The sequence below is a fragment of the Salvelinus fontinalis genome, chromosome 12 (assembly GCF_029448725.1).
Source record: "Salvelinus fontinalis isolate EN_2023a chromosome 12, ASM2944872v1, whole genome shotgun sequence".
In the NCBI taxonomy this organism is placed as follows: domain Eukaryota; kingdom Metazoa; phylum Chordata; class Actinopteri; order Salmoniformes; family Salmonidae; genus Salvelinus; species Salvelinus fontinalis.
Window position 1 is genome coordinate 55,018,125 of NC_074676.1, and position 22,427 is coordinate 55,040,551.

The window sequence follows — 22,427 nt, forward strand, 5'->3', positions numbered from 1 at the left end:
CTGTTCCCTCCGTCTCTGTTCCCTCCGCCTCTCTTCCCTCCGTCTCTCTTCCCTCCGTCTCTGTTCCCTCCGCCTCTGTTCCCTCCGTCTCTGTTCCCTCCGTCTCTCTTCCCTCCGTCTCTCTTCCCTCCGTCTCTGTTCCCTCCGCCTCTGTTCCCTCCGTCTCTGTTCCCTCCGTCTCTCTTCCCTCCGTCTCTGTTGCCTCCGTCTCTGTTCCCTCCGTCTCTGTTTACTCCGTCTCTGTTGCCTCCGTCTCTGTTGCCTCCGTCTCTGTTGCCTCCGTCTCTGTTGCCTCCGTCTCTCTTCCCCCCGTCTCTGTTCCCTCCGTCTCTGTTCCCTCCGTCTCTGTTTCCTCCGTCTCTCTTCCCTCCGTCTCTGTTCCCTCCGTCTCTGTTCCCTCCGTCTCTGTTCCCTCCGTCTCTGTTCCCTCCGTCTCTCTTCCCTCCGTCTCTCTTCCCTCCGTCTCTGTTCCCTCCGTCTCTCTTCCCTCCGTCTCTGTTCCCTCCGTCTCTGTTCCCTCCGTCTCTGTTCCCTCCGCCTCTCTTCCCTCCGTCTCTCTTCCCTCCGTCTCTGTTGCCTCCGTCTCTGTTCCCTCCGTCTCTGTTCCCTCCGTCTATGTTCCCTCCGTCTCTCTTCCCTCCGTCTCTGTTCCCTCCGTCTCTCTTCCCTCCGTCTCTGTTCCCTCCGTCTCTGTTCCCTCCGTCTCTGTTCCCTCCGTCTCTGTTCCCTCCGTCTCTCTTCCCTCCGTCTCTGTTTCCTTCGTCTCTGTTCCCTCCGTCTCTGTTGACAACCCTGTTCCTGGACCCTACACACCAGGGGTAGACAACCCTGTTCCTGGACCCTACACACCAGGGGTAGACAACCCTGTTCCTGGACCCTACACACCAGGGGTAGACAACCCTGTTCCTGGACCCTATACACCAGGGGTAGACAACCCTGTTCCTGGACCCTACACACCAGGACAACCCTGTTCCTGGACCCTACACACCAGGACAACCCTGTTCCTGGACCCTACACACCAGGGGTAGACAACCCTGTTCCTGGACCCTACACACCAGGGGTAGACAACCCTGTTCCTGGACCCTATACACCAGGGGTAGACAACCCTGTTCCTGGACCCTACACACCAGGGGTAGACAACCCTGTTCCTGGACCCTATACACCAGGACAACCCTGTTCCTGGACCCTATACACCAGGGGTAGACAACCCTGTTCCTGGACCCTACACACCAGGACAACCCTGTTCCTGGACCCTATACACCAGGGGTAGACAACCCTGTTCCTGGACCCTACACACCAGGGGTAGACAACCCTGTTCCTGGACCCTACACACCAGGGGTAGACAACCCTGTTCCTGGACCCTACACACCAGGGGTAGACAACCCTGTTCCTGGACCCTATACACCAGGGGTAGACAACCCTGTTCCTGGACCCTACACACCAGAGGTAAACAACCCTGTTCCTGGACCCTACACACCAGGGGTAGACAACCCTGTTCCTGGACCCTATACACCAGGACAACCCTGTTCCTGGACCCTATACACCAGGGGTAGACAACCCTGTTCCTGGACCCTACACACCAGGACATTCCTGTTCCTGGACCCTATACACCAGGGGTAGACAACCCTGTTCCTGGACCCTATACACCAGGACAACCCTGTTCATGGACCCTACACACCAGGGGTAGACAACCCTGTTCCTGGACCCTACACACCAGGGGTAGAGAACCCTGTTCCTGGACCCTACACACCAGGGGTAGACAACCCTGTTCCTGGACCCTATACACCAGGGGTAGACAACCCTGTTCCTGGACCCTACACACCAGGGGTAGACAACCCTGTTCCTGGACCCTACACACCAGGGGTAGACAACCCTGTTCCTGGACCCTACACACCAGGGGTAGACAACCCTGTTCCTGGACCCTACACACCAGAGGTAGACAACCCTGTTCCCGGACCCTACACACCAGGGGTAGACAACCCTGTTCCTGGACCCTACACACCAGGGGTAGACAACCCTGTTCCTGGACCCTACACACCAGGGGTAGACAACCCTGTTCCTGGACCCTACACACCAGGGGTAGACAACCCTGTTCCTGGACCCTATACACCAGGGGTAGACAACCCTGTTCCTGGACCCTACACACCAGAGGTAAACAACCCTGTTCCTGGACCCTACACACCAGGGGTAGACAACCCTGTTCCTGGACCCTATACACCAGGACAACCCTGTTCCTGGACCCTATACACCAGGGGTAGACAACCCTGTTCCTGGACCCTACACACCAGGACAACCCTGTTCCTGGACCCTATACACCAGGACAACCCTGTTCCTGGACCCTATACACCAGGACAACCCTGTTCCTGGACCCTACACACCAGGGGTAGACAACCCTGTTCCTGGACCCTACACACCAGGGGTAGAGAACCCTGTTCCTGGACCCTACACACCAGGGGTAGACAACCCTGTTCCTGGACCCTATACACCAGGGGTAGACAACCCTGTTCCTGGACCCTACACACCAGGGGTAGACAACCCTGTTCCTGGACCCTACACACCAGGGGTAGACAACCCTGTTCCTGGACCCTACACACCAGGGGTAGACAACCCTGTTCCTGGACCCTACACACCAGGACAACCCTGTTCCTGGACCCTACACACCAGGACAACCCTGTTCCTGGACCCTACACACCAGGGGTAGACAACCCTGTTCCTGGACCCTATACACCAGGGGTAGACAACCCTGTTCCTGGACCCTACACACCAGGACAACCCTGTTTCTGGACCCTACACACCAGGACAACCCTGTTCCTGGACCCTACACACCAGGGGTAGACAACCCTGTTCCTGGACCCTATACACCAGGGGTAGACAACCCTGTTCCTGGACCCTACACACCAGGGGTAGACAACCCTGTTCCTGGACCCTATACACCAGGGGTAGACAACCCTGTTCCTGGACCCTACACACCAGGGTTAGACAACCCTGTTCCTGGACCCTACACACCAGGACAACCCTGTTCCTGGACCCTACACACCAGGACAACCCTGTTCCTGGACCCTACACACCAGGACAACCCTGTTCCTGGACCCTATACACCAGGGGTAGACAACCCTGTTCCTGGACCCTACACACCAGGGGTAGACAACCCTGTTCCTGGACCCTACACACCAGGGGTAGACAACCCTGTTCCTGGACCCTACACACCAGGGGTAGACAACCCTGTTCCTGGACCCTACACACCAGGGGTAGACAACCCTGTTCCTGGACCCTACACACCAGGGGTAGACAACCCTGTTCCTGGACCCTATACACCAGGGGTAGACAACCCTGTTCCTGGACCCTACACACCAGGGGTAGACAACCCTGTTCCTGGACCCTACACACCAGGACAACCCTGTTCCTGGACCCTACACACCAGGACAACCCTGTTCCTGGACCCTACACACCAGGGGTAGACACCCCTGTTCCTGGACCCTATACACCAGGGGTAGACAACCCTGTTCCTGGACCCTACACACCAGGGGTAGACAACCCTGTTCCTGGACCCTACACACCAGGGGTAGACAACCCTGTTCCTGGACCCTATACACCAGGGGTAGACAACCCTGTTCCTGGACCCTATACACCAGGGGTAGACAACCCTGTTCCTGGACCCTACACACCAGGGGTAGACAACCCTGTTCCTGGACCCTACACACCAGGGGTAGACAACCCTGTTCCTGGACCCTACACACCAGGGGTAGACAACCCTGTTCCTGGACCCTATACACCAGGACAACCCTGTTCCTGGACCCTATACACCAGGGGTAGACAACCCTGTTCCTGGACCCTATACACCAGGACAACCCTGTTCCTGGACCCTACAAACCAGGGGTAGACAACCCTGTTCCTGGACCCTACACACCAGAGGTAGACAACCCTGTTCCTGGACCCTACACACCAGGGGTAGACAACCCTGTTCCTGGACCCTACACACCAGGGGTAGACAACCCTGTTCCTGGACCCTACACACCAGGGGTAGACAACCCTGTTCCTGGACCCTACACACCAGGGTTAGACAACCCTGTTCCTGGACCCTATACACCAGGACAACCCTGTTCCTGGACGCTATACACCAGGGGTAGACAACCCTGTTCCTGGACCCTACACACCAGGGGTAGACAACCCTGTTCCTGGACCCTACACACCAGGACAACCCTGTTCCTGGACCCTACACACCAGGACAACCCTGTTCCTGGACCCTACACACCAGGGGCAGACAACCCTGTTCCTGGACCCTGCACACCAGGGGTAGACAACCCTGTTCCCGGACCCTATACACCAGGACAACACTGTTCCTGGACCCTATACACCAGGGGTAGACAACCCTGTTCCTGGACCCTATACACCAGGGGTAGACAACCCTGTTCCTGGACCCTATACACCAGGGGTAGACAACCCTGTTCCTGGACCCTATACACCAGGGGTAGACAACCCTGTTCCTGGACCCTACACACCAGGGGTAGACAATCCTGTTCCTGGACCCTATACACCAGGGGTAGACAACCCTGTTCCTGGACCCTGTACACCAGGGGTAGACAACCCTGTTCCTGGACCCTACACACCAGGGGTAGACAACCCTGTTCCTGGACCCTACACACCAGGGGTAGACAACCCTGTTCCTGGACCCTACACACCAGGGTTAGACAACCCTGTTCCTGGACCCTATACACCAGGACAACCCTGTTCCTGGACGCTATACACCAGGGGTAGACAACCCTGTTCCTGGACCCTACACACCAGGGGTAGACAACCCTGTTCCTGGACCCTACACACCAGGACAACCCTGTTCCTGGACCCTACACACCAGGACAACCCTGTTCCTGGACCCTACACACCAGGGGCAGACAACCCTGTTCCTGGACCCTGCACACCAGGGGTAGACAACCCTGTTCCCGGACCCTATACACCAGGACAACACTGTTCCTGGACCCTATACACCAGGGGTAGACAACCCTGTTCCTGGACCCTATACACCAGGGGTAGACAACCCTGTTCCTGGACCCTATACACCAGGGGTAGACAACCCTGTTCCTGGACCCTATACACCAGGGGTAGACAACCCTGTTCCTGGACCCTACACACCAGGGGTAGACAACCCTGTTCCTGGACCCTATACACCAGGGGTAGACAACCCTGTTCCTGGACCCTATACACCAGGGGTAGACAACCCTGTTCCTGGACCCTATACACCAGGGGTAGACAACCCTGTTCCTGGACCCTACACACCAGGGGTAGACAACCCTGTTCCTGGACCCTATACACCAGGGGTAGACAACCCTGTTCCTGGACCCTATACACCAGGGGTAGACAACCCTGTTCCTGGACCCTATACACCAGGGGTAGACAACCCTGTTCCTGGACCCTATACACCAGGACAACCCTGTTCCTGGACCCTACACACCAGGGGTAGACAACCCTGTTCCTGGACCCTATACACCAGGGGTAGACAACCCTGTTCCTGGACCCTATACACCAGGGGTAGACAACCCTGTTCCTGGACCCTATACACCAGGGGTAGACAACCCTGTTCCTGGACCCTATACACCAGGACAACCCTGTTCCTGGACCCTATACACCACGGGTAGACAACCCTGTTCCTGGACCCCACACACCAGGGGTAGACAACCCTGTTCTCTGGTTTCTCTGGTGCTCCAGTGGCAGAGAAGTTGTATCCCTTTTAAACACAATTTCACACTCAATTCATGCAAATATGTACAAAAATGATTTAGGCAGATTTTGTGTGTTTTTGTGTTACTGATTTCGTAGGAAATTACTTTTTTATGGGGGGTTCTCAGGGCAGGTGGGGCAGAGTTCTCGGGGCAGGTGGGGCAGAGTTCTCGGAGCAGGTGGGGCAGAGTTCTCGGGGCAGGTGGGGCAGAGTTCTCGGGGCAGGTGGGGCAGAGTTCTCGGGGCAGGTGGGGCAGAGTTCTCGGGGCAGGTGGGGCAGAGTTCTCAGTGCAGGTGGGGCAGAGTTCTCGGGGCAGGTGGGGCAGAGTTCTCGGGGCAGGTGGGGCAGAGTTCTCGGGGCAGGTGGGGCAGAGTTCTCGGGGCAGGTGGGGCAGAGTTCTCGGGGCAGGTGGGGCAGAGTTCTCGGGGCAGGTGGGGCAGAGTTCTCGGGGCAGGTGGGGCAGAGTTCTCAGGGCAGGTGGGGCAGAGTTCTCGGGGCAGGTGGGGCAGAGTTCTCGGGGCAGGTGGGGCAGAGTTCTCAGGGCAGGTGGGGCAGAGTTCTCAGGGCAGGTGGGGCAGAGTTCTCAGGGCAGGTGGGGCAGAGTTCTCAGGGCAGGTGGGGCAGAGTTGGTCGGGCAGAGTTCTCGGGGCAGGTGGGGCAGAGTTCTCGGGGCAGGTGGGGCAGAGTTCTCGGGGCAGGTGGGGCAGAGTTCTCGGGGCAGGTGGGGCAGAGTTCTCGGGGCAGGTGGGGCAGAGTTCTCAGGGCAGGTGGGGCAGAGTTCTCGGGGCAGGTGGGGCAGAGTTCTCAGGGCAGGTGGGGCAGAGTTCTCAGGGCAGGTGGGGCAGAGTTCTCAGGGCAGGTGGGGCAGAGTTCTCGGGGCAGATGGGGCAGAGTTCTCTCTCTGTTTTTTTGCAGGTCTTGTTCTTCTCCACGTTTATTGATTCGTGAATTTCCCATAATGAAAATGTATCCCCATTCCCCAATCAAATACCTTCATCGATACCACAAAATTTTGGACAAATTCAACTTTTTTGCTCCAATCTGGCAACCCTCATCAAATCCGCCATAGCACCAATATCCCAAAGTATGTAGAGAAAACAACCATAGAAAACAGAATTGCCATTAATAAAACATAAAGCTACTATTATATAATAAGTATTTCAGTGACAACCTGGTTGATTAACAATATTGTGTTAACACATTTGTTTTTTTATATAAATAAATGTGACCAACAAAAAAAAGCAGGGTAGAACATCATTGCCCAAAATGCATTGCTCCACTAACTTTCAAAAGATTGTTGCAGGAGAGTATATTCAGTCCGTAGATGGAAAGTGAGATTAAAATATATTTGAATAAAACGATGTATACATGGGACAGGACAAGACAAAGACACACGTCCGACTGCTACGCCATCTTGAAGAGAGTAGTTCAGCTCCATCCTCTCCCATCGTAGACCATCCTGACACCCTCTGTAGTTCAGCTCCATCCTCTCCTATCGTAGACCATCCTGACACCCTCTGTAGTTCAGCTCCATCCTCTCCTATCGTAGACCATCCTGACACCCTCTGTAGTTCAGCTCCATCCTCTCCCATCGTAGACCATCCTGACACCCTCTGTAGTTCAGCTCCATCCTCTCCCATCGTAGACCATCCTGACACCCTCTGTAGTTCAGCTCCATCCTCTCCCATCGTAGACCATCCTGACACCCTCTGTAGTTCAGCTCCATCCTCTCCCATCGTAGACCATCCTGACACCCTCTGTAGTTCAGCTCCATCCTCTCCCATCGTAGACCATCCTGACACCCTCTGTAGTTCAGCTCCATCCTCTCCCATCGTAGACCATCCTGACACCCTCTGTAGTTCAGCTCCATCCTCTCCCATCGTAGACCATCCTGACACCCTCTGTAGTTCAGCTCCATCCTCTCCCATCGTAGACCATCCTGACACCCTCTGTAGTTCAGCTCCATCCTCTCCCATCGTAGACCATCCTGACACCCTCTGTAGTTCAGCTCCATCCTCTCCCATCGTAGACCATCCTGACACCCTCTGTAGTTCAGCTCCATCCTCTCCTATCGTAGACCATCCTGACACCCTCTGTAGTTCAGCTCCATCCTCTCCCATCGTAGACCATCCTGACACCCTCTGTAGTTCAGCTCCATCCTCTCCCATCGTAGACCATCCTCACACCCTCTGTTGTTCAGCTCCATCCTCTCCCATCGTAGACCATCCTGACACCCTCTGTAGTTCAGCTCATCTGAGAATGAGGTGGGCTCCCGAGTGGCGCACGGTCAAAGGAGGTCTCAGTGCAAGAGGTGTCACTACAGTCCCTGGTTTGAATCCAGGCTGTATCACATACGGCCGTGATTGGGAGTCCCATAGCGTGGCGCACAATAGGCCCGGCGTCGTCCGGGGTATAGGCCGTCATTGTAAATAAGAATTTGTTCTTAATTGACTTGCCTAGTAAAATAAAAAATACACAGTCAGATATACACAGACCAATAGCTACCGTCTCAGATGATCTATTACAACAGTATCAAGACTGAAACATGTGGATACTGAGGGCAGTGAGGTCTGCACAACGCATCACATGGGGGAAAACTACCTGCCCTCCAGGACACCTACACCACCCGATGTCACAGGAAGGCCATAAAGATCATCAAGGACAACAACCACCCGAGCCACTGCCTGTTCACCCCGCTATCATCCAGAAGGCGAGGTCAGTACAGGTGCATCAAAGCAAGGGACCGACAGACTGAAAAACAGCTTCTATCTCAAGGCCATCAGACTGTTAAACAGTCATCACTAACATTGAGTGGCTGCTGCCAACATACTGACTCAACTCTCCAGCCACTTTAATAATTAAAAATTGGATGTAATAAATGTATCACTTTGGCTCCACAAAAGCCACGGCCCTTGCAGAGCAAGGGGAACCACTACTTCAAGGTCTCAGAGCAAGTGGCATCACCGATTGAAACGCTATTAGCGCGCACCACCGCTAACTAGCTAGCCATTTCACATTCGTTACACAAGTGTATGTGACCATTAACATCTGCTAACCATGTGTTTGTGACCAATAACATCTGCTAACCATGTGTTTGTGACCAATAACATCTGCTAACCATGTGACCAATAACATCTGCTAACCATGTGACCAATAACATCTGCTAACCATGTGACCAATAACATCTGCTAACCATGTGTATGTGACCATTAACATCTGCTAACCATGTGTATGTGACCAATAACATCTGCTAACCATGTGTATGTGACCATTAACATCTGCTAACCATGTGTATGTGACCATTAACATCTGCTAACCATGTGTATGTGACCATTAACATCTGCTAACCACGTGTATGTGATCATTAACACCTGCTAACCATGTGTATGTGACCATTAACATCTGCTAACCATGTGTATGTGACCAATAACATCTGCTAACCATGTGACCGTTAACATCTGCTAACCATGTGACCAATAACATCTGCTAACCATGTGACCGTTAACATCTGCTAACCATGTGACCAATAACATCTGCTAACCATGTCTATGTGACCAATAACATCTGCTAACCATGTGTATGTGACCAATAACATCTGCTAACCATGTGACCAATAACACCTGCTAACCACGTGTGAGTGACCAATAACACCTGCTAACCATGTGACCAATAACATCTGCTAACCATGTGACCAATAACATCTGCTAACCATGTGTATGTGACCAATAACATCTGCTAACCATGTGTATGTGACCATTAACATCTGCTAACCATGTGACCGTTAACATCTGCTAACCATGTGACCAATAACATCTGCTAACCATGTGTATGTGACCGTTAACATCTGCTAACCATGTGACCAATAACATCTGCTAACCATGTGTATGTGACCAATAACATCTGCTAACCATGTGACCAATAACACCTGCTAACCATGTGACCAATAACATCTGCTAACCATGTGACCAATAACACCTGCTAACCATGTGACCAATAACACCTGCTAACCATGTGACCAATAACATCTGCTAACCATGTGACCAATAACATCTGCTAACCATGTGACCGTTAACATCTGCTAACCATGTGACCAATAACATCTGCTAACCATGTGTATGTGACCATTAACATCTGCTAACCATGTGTATGTGACCATTAACATCTGCTAACTATGTGTATGTGACCATTAACATCTGCTAACCACGTGTATGTGACCAGTAACATCTGCTAACCATGTGTATGTGACCATTAACATCTGCTAACCATGTGACCATTAACATCTGCTAACCATGTGACCATTAACATCTGCTAACCATGTGTATGTGACCAATAACATCTGCTAACCATGTGACCAATAACATCTGCTAACCATGTGTATGTGACCATTAACATCTGCTAACCATGTGTATGTGACCAATAACATCTGCTAACCATGTGATCAATAACATCTGCTAACCACGTGACCAATAACATCTGCTTCTCACGACTCTAATAACCACTGACATCTACTGAATAAATGCAATATTATCATCAGATAGAATTTAGAATATTAAATGAGAAGGACGTCGTTTTGATTTGGAGATCTATTCTGTCTCTATTGCATTTTTTTTAGGATTTGATTTATGTTTTTATTTTAGATTTCTCACATATTTTCTTACGAAGATAAGGTGCACAATTTTTTTTTTCCCCGTTTATTTATTCCAAATTTAAATATTTTAAAACGTTTCTGTTAAATATATTCAAAATACAATCTACTGTGTCATCGTGACGTGACATGTGCAATACGGGATCCTCGGGACGTCCATACCCTAAACCCTGACCCAAAGATACTCTGGAGGAGATGGGAAACTCCATGGAAATTGTGTTCATGGCCATTGTGTACGTTGCCCATGCGTCGTCGTGCATTGTTTACATTGCCTATGCATTCTGGGTGTGTAGGGGACAAGGAAAGCACTACTTCAAGTAGTGAATGGGAGTTCATTGGGCGTCGATCAAAAAAAACAACATTAGCAAGAATTTCGTGAACAAGGAAGTACAACATTACAAATATTTTCCACGATATCATATAGCTTTGGAATAGTGTATTTTAGAGGGAAATAGCCAGGTTTCTCGATTCATAGCCTGACTTTTTTTATTTTAGCAACCGCGTGACGTGAAGGCGATTGGTCGACAGTCTGCCATTCCTCAATTCACTGCCCAATGGGATTCCTTTTCCTCCTCTCTCTAATATCTCGAACTGTACTGTCTTTGGTTGGCTTGTTTTGGGATCACCATGCGCTGCATGCCGGGATACACCTCCGTGTTGACACAAAATGGTCGAGTATGTTTTGTGACCCGGGAGTTTAGCAGGCCTAAAAGTTGTACCTTATCATTCGGCACGCAGAACAGCTATTTGAATAGTACATAGTAGGTAAGTGCTAAAGATAGTTTTTATAGAAAGGACATTTATACAGCATGAGAGCAAGACTTGTCGAAGGAAAGCTGATTCTGCCACAGACAGACACACAGTCCGCCCTGCATGACTCGGATAGCACTCACAGGTCGGTAGCATACAATATCTATCTAACACCGGGGATATTATTGGACTGCAATCTTGTCACAAAAAGTGACGAGGACGCGATTGCATGAACAGAATGTCTAAAGATCGCCAAAATACCCGTTCACATTTGCAGCGATGTTTACTTGTCCACTTTGGCATATCAAGCGCATGGGACTATACGGTTCTATCTTTACATAGCAGAAGAATCTGGACACCCCTTCAAGTTAGGGGGATTCAGCTATTTCAGGTTCACCCGTTGCTGACTGGTGTATAAAGTTGAGCACGCAGCCATGCAATCTGTAGGAAAAAATTGACAGTATAATGAATGGCCTTATACTGAAGGCCACACAAGCTCACAGAAAGTGACCACCGAATGCTGTAACACTTAAAAATAGTCTGTCCTCGGTTGCAACACTCACTCCCGAGTTGCAAACTGCCTCTGGAAGCAACGTCAGCACAATAACTGTTTGTCGGGAGCTTCATGAAATGGGTTTCCATGGCAGAGCGGCCGCACGCTAGCCTAAGATCACCATCCGCGCAATGCCAAGCGTCGGCTGGATTGGTGTAAAGCTCGTCGCCATTGGACTCTCACGCTTCACCATCTGGCAGTCCGACAGATGAATCTGGGTTTGGCGGATCCCAGGAGAACGTACCTGCATAGTGCCAACTGTAAAGTTTGGTGGAGGAGGAATAATGGTCTCAGGCTGTTTTTCATGGTTCGGGCCCCTTAGTTACAGTGATGGGAAATCTTAACGCTACAGAATACAATGACATTCTAGATGATTCTGTGCTTCCAACTTTGTGACAACAGTTTGGGGAAGGCCCTTTCCTGTTTCAACATGACAATGCCCCCGTGCACAAAGTGAGGTCCATACAGAAATGGTTTGTCAAGATTGGTGTGGAAGAACTTGACTCCCTCAACCCCATCGAACACCTTTTGGATGAATTGGAACGCCGACTGCGAGCAAGTCCTAATCGCCCAACATCAGTGCCCGACATCACTAATGCTCTTGTGGCTGAATGGAAGCAAGTCCCTGCAGCAATGTTCCAACATCTAGTGGAAAACCTTCCCAGAAGAGTGGAGGCTGTTATAGCAGCAATGTTCCAACATCTAGTGGAAAGCCTTCCCAGAAGAGTGGAGGCTGTTATAGCAGCAATGTTCCAACATCTAGTGGAAAGCCTTCCCAGAAGAGTGGAGGCTGTTATAGCAGCAATGTTCCAACATCTAGTGGAAAGCCTTCCCAGAAGAGTGGAGGCTGTTATAGCAGCAATGTTCCAACATCTAGTGGAAAGCCTTCCCAGAAGAGAGGAGGCTGTTATAGCAGCAATGTTCCAACATCTAGTGGAAAGCCTTCCCAGAAGAGAGGAGGCTGTTATAGCAGCAATGTACCAACATCTAGTGGAAAGCCTTCCCAGAAGAGTGGAGGCTGTTATAGCAGCAATGTTCCAACATCTAGTGGAAAGCCTTCCCAGAAGAGAGGAGGCTGTTATAGCAGCAAAAGGGGGGAACCAACTCCATATTAATGCCCATGATTTTAGAATGAAATGTTTGACAGGCAGGTGTCCACATACTTTTGGTCATGTAGTGTATTTACATATAACTAGGAATAAAATTACAGACTGTAAACAGTAGCGGTAGCATATGTGATGAGTCAAAATATTTCATGCAAAAAAGGGTCAACTATTTATCAGTCATCGGTTGAGGTAGAAATCCTTGTTCAGCGTTATGTCAACAACTCCATAAAACAATTTGAATGCAGATAGAACCGCAGCTATAGTCCTAAAGCTCTCGATATCCTGGGTTTCCCTTTGCAAGAAATAGCTGACCCTGCTGTTACGCTTGTTGACACAAAGCCCGTTTATGCTTGATCCGGGCGATGTGGCCTGGTGGTTCCGTACGGAGGGTGTGACGCAATTGCGGAGCCCCCGTAGGCTTGCAGAGGCCAAATCCAGCTCCGGTCCGCATCGCCATGCGCCTCCCAATATGTTGGAACAATGCAGAAAGCATTGTGTTGTGAGTGTGTGTGTTGTGAGCGTGTGTGTGTTGTGAGCGTGTGTGTGTGTGATCCTGCATGTGTGCATACGACCCTAATATCTTTGTCTATTCTGCATTGATATGATTGGTTGACGGTAAGTGGGGGCAGTTTGTCCGTATAAACACAAACTCACTTCCTTCACAAGATCTCTGCGACCGCAAGAAATATAATACGTCCTGGCTTCTGCAGAGGCCACATCTCAGTAACTGATCCGGATTAACCATGAATCTGCTTTCTGAGCTGCGCTGGGGGGCAGAACGCAATCATGGTGACATTGACACCGTGGAGCCGGCGTTAAATATGGGTCGGAAAACATACCTCGATGCAGGGATGGGATATGCCACTGTACTCCACATTTTGACCTTTATCCACACTGATACATCTACAAGATTGAAATAGTGTTTAGGGAGAACTGCCCTTGACTAAAGAGACCCAGAAAAAACTACCGGCTAATTAAAAAATATATATTTAACAAATTATGAATATTTCAGTTCACTAAGACAAAACATATTCTCTATGTGACTAAAGTCTGACTTCTAAGTGCAATGGACAATAGTTTTTGAAGAGATTGCGAGCTTTTCAGTGACGAGCATTAAAGCTGCAATATGTCACTTTTTGGACGACCTGACCAAATTAGATCTGTGAGTTATAGATCTGTCATTCTCATTGAAGGCAGGTCTCTAAGAAGAGGTGGATCTGTTCTATCTGCACTATTTCTATGCTTCACGTTCTTAAGTTTAGTTTTTGCGTCTTTTACTCTCGATTTTGTACACCAGCTTCAAATAGCTGAAAATACAATATTATTTGTTATTGAAAATATATTTCACAGCTGTTCAGATGGTTCACATAATTTCAGTTTGTGTGATAAAACAAGCAGTATATAGTTAAGAGAATTATTGTACTATTAGAATTTTGCAACCAGGAAAGCGATTTCTGCATATTTCACCTTTTATTATTACCAGCACAGATGTCCAGTACTGTTCAGCAGTGGGAAGTATGCATCACAAAGCCTACATCAGCTGGTGAGCTGCGGGGGAGCAAGCCGATGACTGTGGGCAGACTGGCTACGCCTCCGATTATAGCCTACGCATCGCACAGGTGACTCGTGCTTCACCATCAGAAAGCAGGCTGTCTTTGAATTTGTAGTCTCGCTCAACCCTCACACTTTTCCCACTGCATTTCATATGAGTCATTCCACATCAAAAATTATTTCAACACCCACCATCTCAGATTGTTCTGAAATGGTTTCTGTAGTTAGAAACAGATAAGATTAGCATTCCTGAAAAATAATTTTGTTTAAATGTAATTAGATTTTTTTTTTTTTCACCTAATTGATTGCACCCAAATTGGCATTTTTTTAAAAATATTTATAAAATTCATATAATCTTCAATAAAAATAATAACTAACATCTGATTTGGACCATAATTTTTCCTACCAATGTCTTAAAATGTGAGGAATCCAATAAAATGGTCAAAAGCAACCCACGGACCGCCCACACCCCACACTAATCCCACCCCAACGTCCGGTATACAGTATCAATTCTCTGTCTGACAAGTAGTGTTAAGGTGCTGCTTGGAGTATTGCTTCTTCTTCCTTTAATGTATTTTCCTTTAATATCTGACTGGGTAAATAATCCCTCTTTCCACTACACTATATCTGACTGGGTAAATAACTTTATTTTGAGTTAATGGGGACCCAGTGACTGGACTTGAGCTCTGGGCCTCGGACTTCAGCCTTAGGGACTCGTGACTGGACTCGTAACTCAAGCCATTGATGACTCGGACTCGAGCACAAGGGGACTTGGGGACTCGATTTTGGACTCGACTACATCACAGGGTGAAACAGTCATTAGCCCAGTGTGGCTGTGGAGCATTGATATCAATGAGTTGACCGAGTGGCGGTGGTGCGACAGGTACTACTTTACAGTACCATCTGTTGATTGTGTCTGTTCTATAATATCTGTTTAGGCTGAATTAGGAATTTACATGGACAGATCATTCTTTCTATAATATTCTTCTATATGTTTGTCATATTTCTACTCTTGGGAAGAGAATAGGATGTTTTGCAGAGCAAAACATATAGGTAGGACAAGGCTAAATATGTTTATGTTTACTATAGGTTCACGAGGCACTACAAATGTGATGTAAAAAATGAAAGGGCATTTAGTTGACTAAACTAAACTGTTTTTTGTAGTTTTGACAATAACTAGACTAAATCATTATTCAAATGACATGATTTGCGTCACGTTGAACAACAAATGAGCTGATTGGCTGACACTGCCATTCCTAATTGGCTGCGGTGGCTACTGCTAGTTAGCATGAAGACGAAAAGGGCAGTTTCCCAGGAACACTAGCAGTATTTCATCTCGATGGAGCAGTGTGAAAAAAGGTACAAATTGAGTACAGTATCCCATCCCTGCATTGAGGTACATTTTCCGACCCACATCTCACACCGTCTCAACAGTGTCTTAATGTAACCATGATTGCGTTCCGAGCTCAATTTAAACAAGCATAATGGCAGGGTTGGTATCTTCTGGGTAGGTTTCACTTTGCTCACCTCGAACTAGCATCATGTATTTATTCTTCTCCTCTAGCTGCCCTCTAGTTGCCCTCTAGCTGCCCTCTAGTTGCCCTCTAGTTGCCCTCTAGCTGCCCTCTAGCTGCCCTCTAGTTGTCCTCTAGCTGCCCTCTAGTTGCCCTCTAGCTGCCCTCTAGCTGCCCTCTAGTTGCCCTCTAGCTGCCCTCTAGCTGCCCTCTAGCTGCCCTCTAGTTGCCCTCTAGCTGCCCTCTAGTTGCCCTCTAGTTGCCCTCTAGCTGCCCTCTAGCTGCCCTCTAGCTGCCCTCTAGCTGCCCTCTAGCTGCCCTCTAGCTGTCCTCTAGTTGTCCTCTAGCTGCCCTCTAGCTGCCCTCTAGTTGTCCTCTAGCTGCCCTCTAGTTGCCCTCTAGCTGCCCTCTAGCTGCCCTCTAGCTGCCCTCTAGCTGCCCTCTAGTTGCCCTCTAGCTGCCCTCTAGCTGCCCTCTAGCTGCCCTCTAGTTGCCCTCTAGTTGCCCTCTAGTTGCCCTCTAGTTGCCCTCTAGTTGTCCTCTAGTTGTCCTCTAGCTGCCCTCTAGCTGCCCTCTAGCTGCCCTCTAGTTGTCCTCTAGTTGTCCTCTAGCTGCCCTCTAGCTGCCCTCTAGCTGCCCTCTAGCTGCCCTCTAGCTGCCCCCTAGTTGCCCTCTAGCTGCCCTCTAGTTGTCCTCTAGCTGCCCTCTTGCTGCTGCTGTGGTGACAGACACGTGAGAGGTAAAGAAGTGTCTGCCCTCTAGTTGCCCTCTAGCTGCCCTCTATTTGTCCTCTAGTTGCCCTCTAGCTGCCCTCTAGCTGTCCTCTAGCTGTCCTCTAGCTGTCCTCTAGCTGTCCTCTAGTTGCCCTCTAGTTGCCCTCTAGCTGCCCTCTAGCTGCCCTCTAGTTGCCCTCTAGTTGTCCTCTAGTTGTCCTCTAGTTGTCCTCTAGCTGCCCTCTAGCTGTCCTCTAGCTGCCCTCTAGTTGTCCTCTAGTTGTCCTCTAGCTGCCCTCTAGTTGTCCTCTAGTTGTCCTCTAGTTGTCCTCTAGTTGTCCTCTAGTTGTCCTCTAGCTGCCCTCTAGTTGTCCTCTAGTTGCCCTCTAGTTGTCCTCTAGTTGCCCTCTAGCTGCCCTCTAGCTGCCCTCTAGCTGTCCTCTAGTTGTCCTCTAGTTGTCCTCTAGTTGTCCTCTAGTTGTCCTCTAGCTGCCCTCTAGTTGTCCTCTAGCTGCCCTCTAGCTGCCCCCTAGTTGTCCTCTAGCTGCCCCCTAGTTGTCCTCTAGTTGTCCTCTAGCTGCCCTCTAGCTGCCCTCTAGCTGCCCTCTAGCTGCCCTCTAGCTGCCCTCTAGCTGCCCTCTAGCTGTCCTCTAGCTGTCCTCTAGTTGCCCTCTAGCTGCCCTCTAGCTGCCCTCTAGTTGCCCTCTAGTTGCCCTCTAGTTGCCCTCTAGCTGTCCTCTAGCTGCCCTCTAGCTGCCCTCTAGCTGCCCTCTAGCTGCCCTCTAGCTGCCCTCTAGCTCCCCTCTAGCTGCCCTCTAGTTGCCCTCTAGTTGCCCTCTATCTGTCCTCTAGCTGCCCTCCAGTTGTCCTCTAGTTGTCCTCTAGTTGTCCTCTAGTTGTCCTCTAGTTGTCCTCTAGTTGTCCTCTAGTTGTCTTCTAGTTGTCTTCTAGTTGTCCTCTAGTTGTCCTCTCGTTGTCCTCTAGCTGCCCTCTAGTTGTCCTCTAGCTGCCCTCTAGTTGTCCTCTAGTGCTCCTCTAGCTGCCCTCTAGTTGTCCTCTAGCTGCCCTCTAGTTGCCCTCTAGCTGCCCTCCAGTTGCCCTCCAGTTGTCCTCTAGTTGTCCTCTAGTTGTCCTCTAGTTGTCCTCTAGTTGTCCTCTAGTTGTCCTCTAGTTGCCCTCTAGCTGCCCTCTAGTTGTCCTCTAGTTGTCCTCTAGTTGTCCTCTAGCTGCCCTCTAGTTGCCCTCTAGTTGCCCTCTAGCTGCCCTCCAGTTGCCCTCCAGTTGCCCTCCAGTTGCCCTCCAGTTGCCCTCTAGTTGCCCTCTAGTTGCCCTCTAGTTGCCCTCTAGCTGCCCTCTAGTTGCCCTCTAGCTGCCCTCTAGTTTCTGCTGTGGTGACAGACACGTGAGAGTTAAAGAAGTGTCTGTCTGACTAGCCGATGTTTCAACATGACATCAATGTAACCAGCTGATTCTGAAATGTGTAACAATGTAACAACAAATGGAAGGAGCTTGTTGCCATGTGTCCTGTAGCCTCTCAGCAGTAGCCATATCCCGAGTGACTGACCATGTCGAAGACGGCAAGTCAAATACGAAGTAGTTGTCTTCCTATAGCTGCTTATTCGTTGGCCTAGTTACGCACTTTCATTTCGACAGTCCTTCAGAAGCCTCATATATATATATATATATATATATATATATAAACCCTTTTAAATCAAAGGTTAGTTTGTTAACATACTCCCGTCTCGTTTCAGACCGTCGCCTACATCATAGAGGACGCTAAAACAAGCCGAATGTAAGTGTGAGGTACAAGAATGTTACTACTGCTAATACCCATGTCCCGTATTAACCACGGAGCCACAATGATTCTCTTAATCCTATGTGGACTGAGGCGGGATATCTCCATGCTGATTTGATTTGTCACCATGGTGATTCACACAGTTTAAAAAAATAAAAAAAAATAAAAAATGTCATTGCTTTTGGCATGGACCATTTGGCAACATTGTCGCTCAACTGTAGGCTTCTACATTTTTGTCCAAATGCATGCAATGCTCTGTTTTTAATTTATTTTTACTTATGATTAGGTACATATTCATAGTTGTTGCACTGCACATTTATTGCTATTGGGGGTTTTTTTGTGCTTTTTTTTTAAACAAAATTGTAAATATAATGTATCCTCTCTGTTATGGGGGTCGTTCCGAGGTCGTTCCACCTCCAAAAAAGCACAACGAGGAGTTTGACACCGACCGTCTCAGACTGTTCTGAAATTGTAAGAAACACAGATCAGATTAGAAACAGATCAGATTAGGAGCAGATCAGATTAGGAGCAGATCAGATTAGGAGCAGATCAGATTAGAAGCAGATCAGATTAGAAACTGATCAGATTAGAAACTGATCAGATCAGATTAGAAACAGATCAGATTAGAAGCAGATCAGATTAGAAGCAGATCGGATTAGAAACAGATCGGATTAGAAGCAGATCGGATTAGAAACTGATCAGATTAGCGTTCCTGCTGCATTGTTTTGTTGAAATATAATTTGATCTGGGAAATTAAGCTAATTGATTGCACCCAAATTGTCCATTTTAATTTATAGGATTCATATACATTAACGTTTGACCATTTATTTTTGATTCTTCGTGTCTAATTCATTGTTAGAAAAAAGTTTGGTCCAAATCTGATGTTGGGCACTATATTTATTGAAGATTATATGAATCCTATAAATGTAGGTGCAGTCAATTAGCTTAATTTCTCAGAGATTAAATTATATTTCAACCAAATAATGTTGCAGGAATGCTAATAATATCCATTTCTAACTACAGAAACATTTTCAGAACCATCGGAGGTGGTGGGTGTCACGGCTTGCTGAAATGACAATGTTCTGTGGTGAGCAAGCTTCCTTTTTCGGTGGTTGTCATACTAAAACCTTGTCACTTCCTGTTTGAATGTCCCGTACAGGAAGAGAGCGGCTGCAAAGCATCTAATTGAGCGCTACTTTCGCCAGTTAACAGAGGGCTGTGGAAATGGGGCCTGCGCGAATGAGTTGTGTGCTTCGTGTCTTGGTTTTCAACCTTTGGATCACAACACGGCGGCCATCAGAGCCCTGGAGCTCTATAAAATTAACACCAAACTGTGTGACCTTCACCCCTCCGCTGCCTTCCCTGACAACAACAGTGCCGAGGACACACAACCTGCCTTATTGGGCGACCGCCACGGGAAGATGACGGACAACCTGTTTCCCCCAAGGGAAGACTTCAGAGGTAAACACTCACATAAATACACACTGGCTGTATCCCAGATGGCACCCTCGTCCCTATATAATGCACTACTTTTGACCAGGGCCCTATTTAATGCACTACTTTTGACCAGGGCCCTATATAATGCACTACTTTTGACCAGGGCCCTATATAATGCACTACTTTTGACCAGGGCCCTATATAATGCACTACTTTTGACCAGGGCCCTATATAATGCACTACTTTTGACCAGGGCCCTATATAATGCACTACTTTTGACCAGGGCCCTATATAATGCACTACTTTTGACCAGGGCCCTATGTAATGCACTACTTTTGACCAGGGCCCTATGTAATGCACTACTTTTGACCAGGGCCCTATATAATGCACTACTTTTGACCAGGGCCCTATATAATGCACTACTTTTGACCAGGGCCCTATATAATGCACTGCTTTTGACCAGGGCCCTATATAATGCACTGCTTTTGACCAGGGCCCTATATAATGCACTGCTTTTGACCAGGGCCCTATGTAATGCACTACATTTGACCAGGGCCCTATGTAATGCACTACATTTGACCAGGGCCCTATATAATGCACTGCTTTTGACCAGGGCCCTATATAATGCACTACTTTTGACCAGGGCCCTATATAATGCACTACTTTTGACCAGGGACCGGTTTCCCGATAGCGATAGAATTTAGGCTTACGAGTGTCTTCAACGATGCGTATTTCCTACATCGGCCGAAGGTGTAACATGCGTTTCCCAAAACGGCACACGGAGAGGAAGGTTCACATTGAGGTGTTGATACTGATCGGATGGGAAGAAAGGAGGCGCTGCTCTCGGATCAGAGTTCTCCCTTTCCAGTCTTACCTTAACATTATAATTATTCCACAATACTGACGCTGGATCAGCTCCTAGAGCGATATTACCACTAGAGGTCGACCGATTATGATTTTTCGACGTCGATACCAATTTATTGGAGGACCAAAAAAAGCCGATACCGATTAATCGGCCGATTTTAAAAATAAAAAAAATAATAAATAAAAATAATAATAATAATAATAATAATAAACATTTTTTTTTTAAAATAAAAATAAAAATATATATATATTATTATTTTTTTATTTAAAAAAGGATATATATATATTATTTTTTTTTGTTGTAATAATGACAATTACACCAATACTGAATGAATACTTATTTTAACTTAATATAATACATCAATAAAATCAATTTAGCCTCAAATAAATAATGAAACATGTTCAATTTGGTTTAAATAATGCAAAAACAAAGTGTTGGAGAAGAAAGTAAAAGTGCAATATGTGCCATGTAAGAAAGCTAACGTTTAAGTTCCTTGCTCAGAACTTGAGAACATATGAAAGCTGGTGGTTCCTTTTAACATGAGTCTTCAATATTCCCAGGTAAGAAGTTTAAGGTTGTAGTTATTAGAGGAATTATAGGACTATTTCTCTCTACCATTTGTATTTCATATACCTTAGACTATTAGATGTTCTTATAGGCACTTTAGTATTGCCAGTGTAACAGTATAGCTTCCATCCCTCTCCTCGCCGCTACCTGGGCTCGAACCAGGAACACATCGACAACAGCCACCCTCGAAGCAGCGTAACCCATGCAGAGCAAGGGGAACAACTACTCCAAGTCTCAGAGCGAGTGACGTTTGAAACGCTATTAGTGCGCACCATGCTAACTAGCTAGCCATTTCACATTGGTTACGCCAGCCTAATCTCTGGAGTTGATAGGCTTGAAGTCATTAACAGTTCAATAGCTGCTGCTGCCTACCATCGCTCAGTCAGACTGCTCTATCAAATCATAGACTTAAACTATCCTTTTAGAAAACAAAACGTTTATTCTTTCAGTGAAATACGGAACCGTTCCGTATTTTATCTAACGGGTGGCATCCCTAAGTCTAAATATTGCTGTTACATTGCACAACCTTCAATGTTATGTCATAATTATGTACAATTCTGGCAAAATAATTACGGCCTTTGTTAGGAATAAATGGACTTGAAACAGTTTGCCAAGAAGCAAGGCGGCCCAAACTGCTGCATATACCCTGACTGCTTACACGGAACGCAAGAGAAGTGACACAATTTCCCTAATTATAAAAAATTCATGTTAGCAGGCAATATTAACTTAAACAGGTTTAAAAATATATAATTGTGTATTGATTTTAAAGAAAGGCGTTGATGTTTATGGTTAGGTACATTGGTGCAACGACAGGGCTTTTTTTGCCAATGCGCCAAACGGTTAAATCATCACCCGTTTGGCGAGGTAGGCGCATCGATTATATGCAACGGAGGACACACTAGATAAACTAGTAATATTGTTAACTAGTGATTATGTTAAGATTTAATGTTTTTTTTATAAGATAAGTTTAATGCTAGCTAGCAACTTACCTTGGCTACTTGCTGCCCTCACGTAACAGGTAGTCAGCCACGCAGGCTCCTCGTGTACTGCAATGTAAGGCAGGTGGTTAGAGCGTTGGTCTTGTATCCGGAAGGTTGCAAAAACGAATCCCCGAGCTGACAAATCTGTTGTTCTGCCCCTGGACAAGGCAGTTAACCCACTGTTCCTAGGCCGTCATTGAAAATAACTGACTTGCCTAGTTAAATAAAGGTGTAAAAA

General features: G+C 48.0%; 1 protein-coding gene across 3 annotated transcripts in view; it reads left to right on the forward strand.

The window, feature by feature from the left end:
• Window positions 1-10,961: 10,961 nt before the first annotated feature.
• LOC129867608 (ubiquitin-protein ligase E3A-like) overlaps window positions 10,962-22,427 on the forward strand; it is a 48,170-nt gene continuing 36,704 nt past the window's right edge. The window contains exons 1-4 of one of the 3 annotated variants that reach the window (XM_055941119.1): window positions 10,962-11,123; window positions 14,251-14,386; window positions 18,297-18,337; window positions 19,500-19,801. In XM_055941119.1, the coding sequence (XP_055797094.1) occupies window positions 18,336-18,337; window positions 19,500-19,801 (304 nt within the window). In that variant the 5' untranslated portion in view covers window positions 10,962-11,123; window positions 14,251-14,386; window positions 18,297-18,335. Of the gene's footprint in view, window positions 11,254-14,250; window positions 14,387-18,296; window positions 18,338-19,499; window positions 19,802-22,427 lie in introns of all 3 variants that reach the window. The other 2 variants (XM_055941118.1, XM_055941117.1) reach the window with 2 other exon arrangements.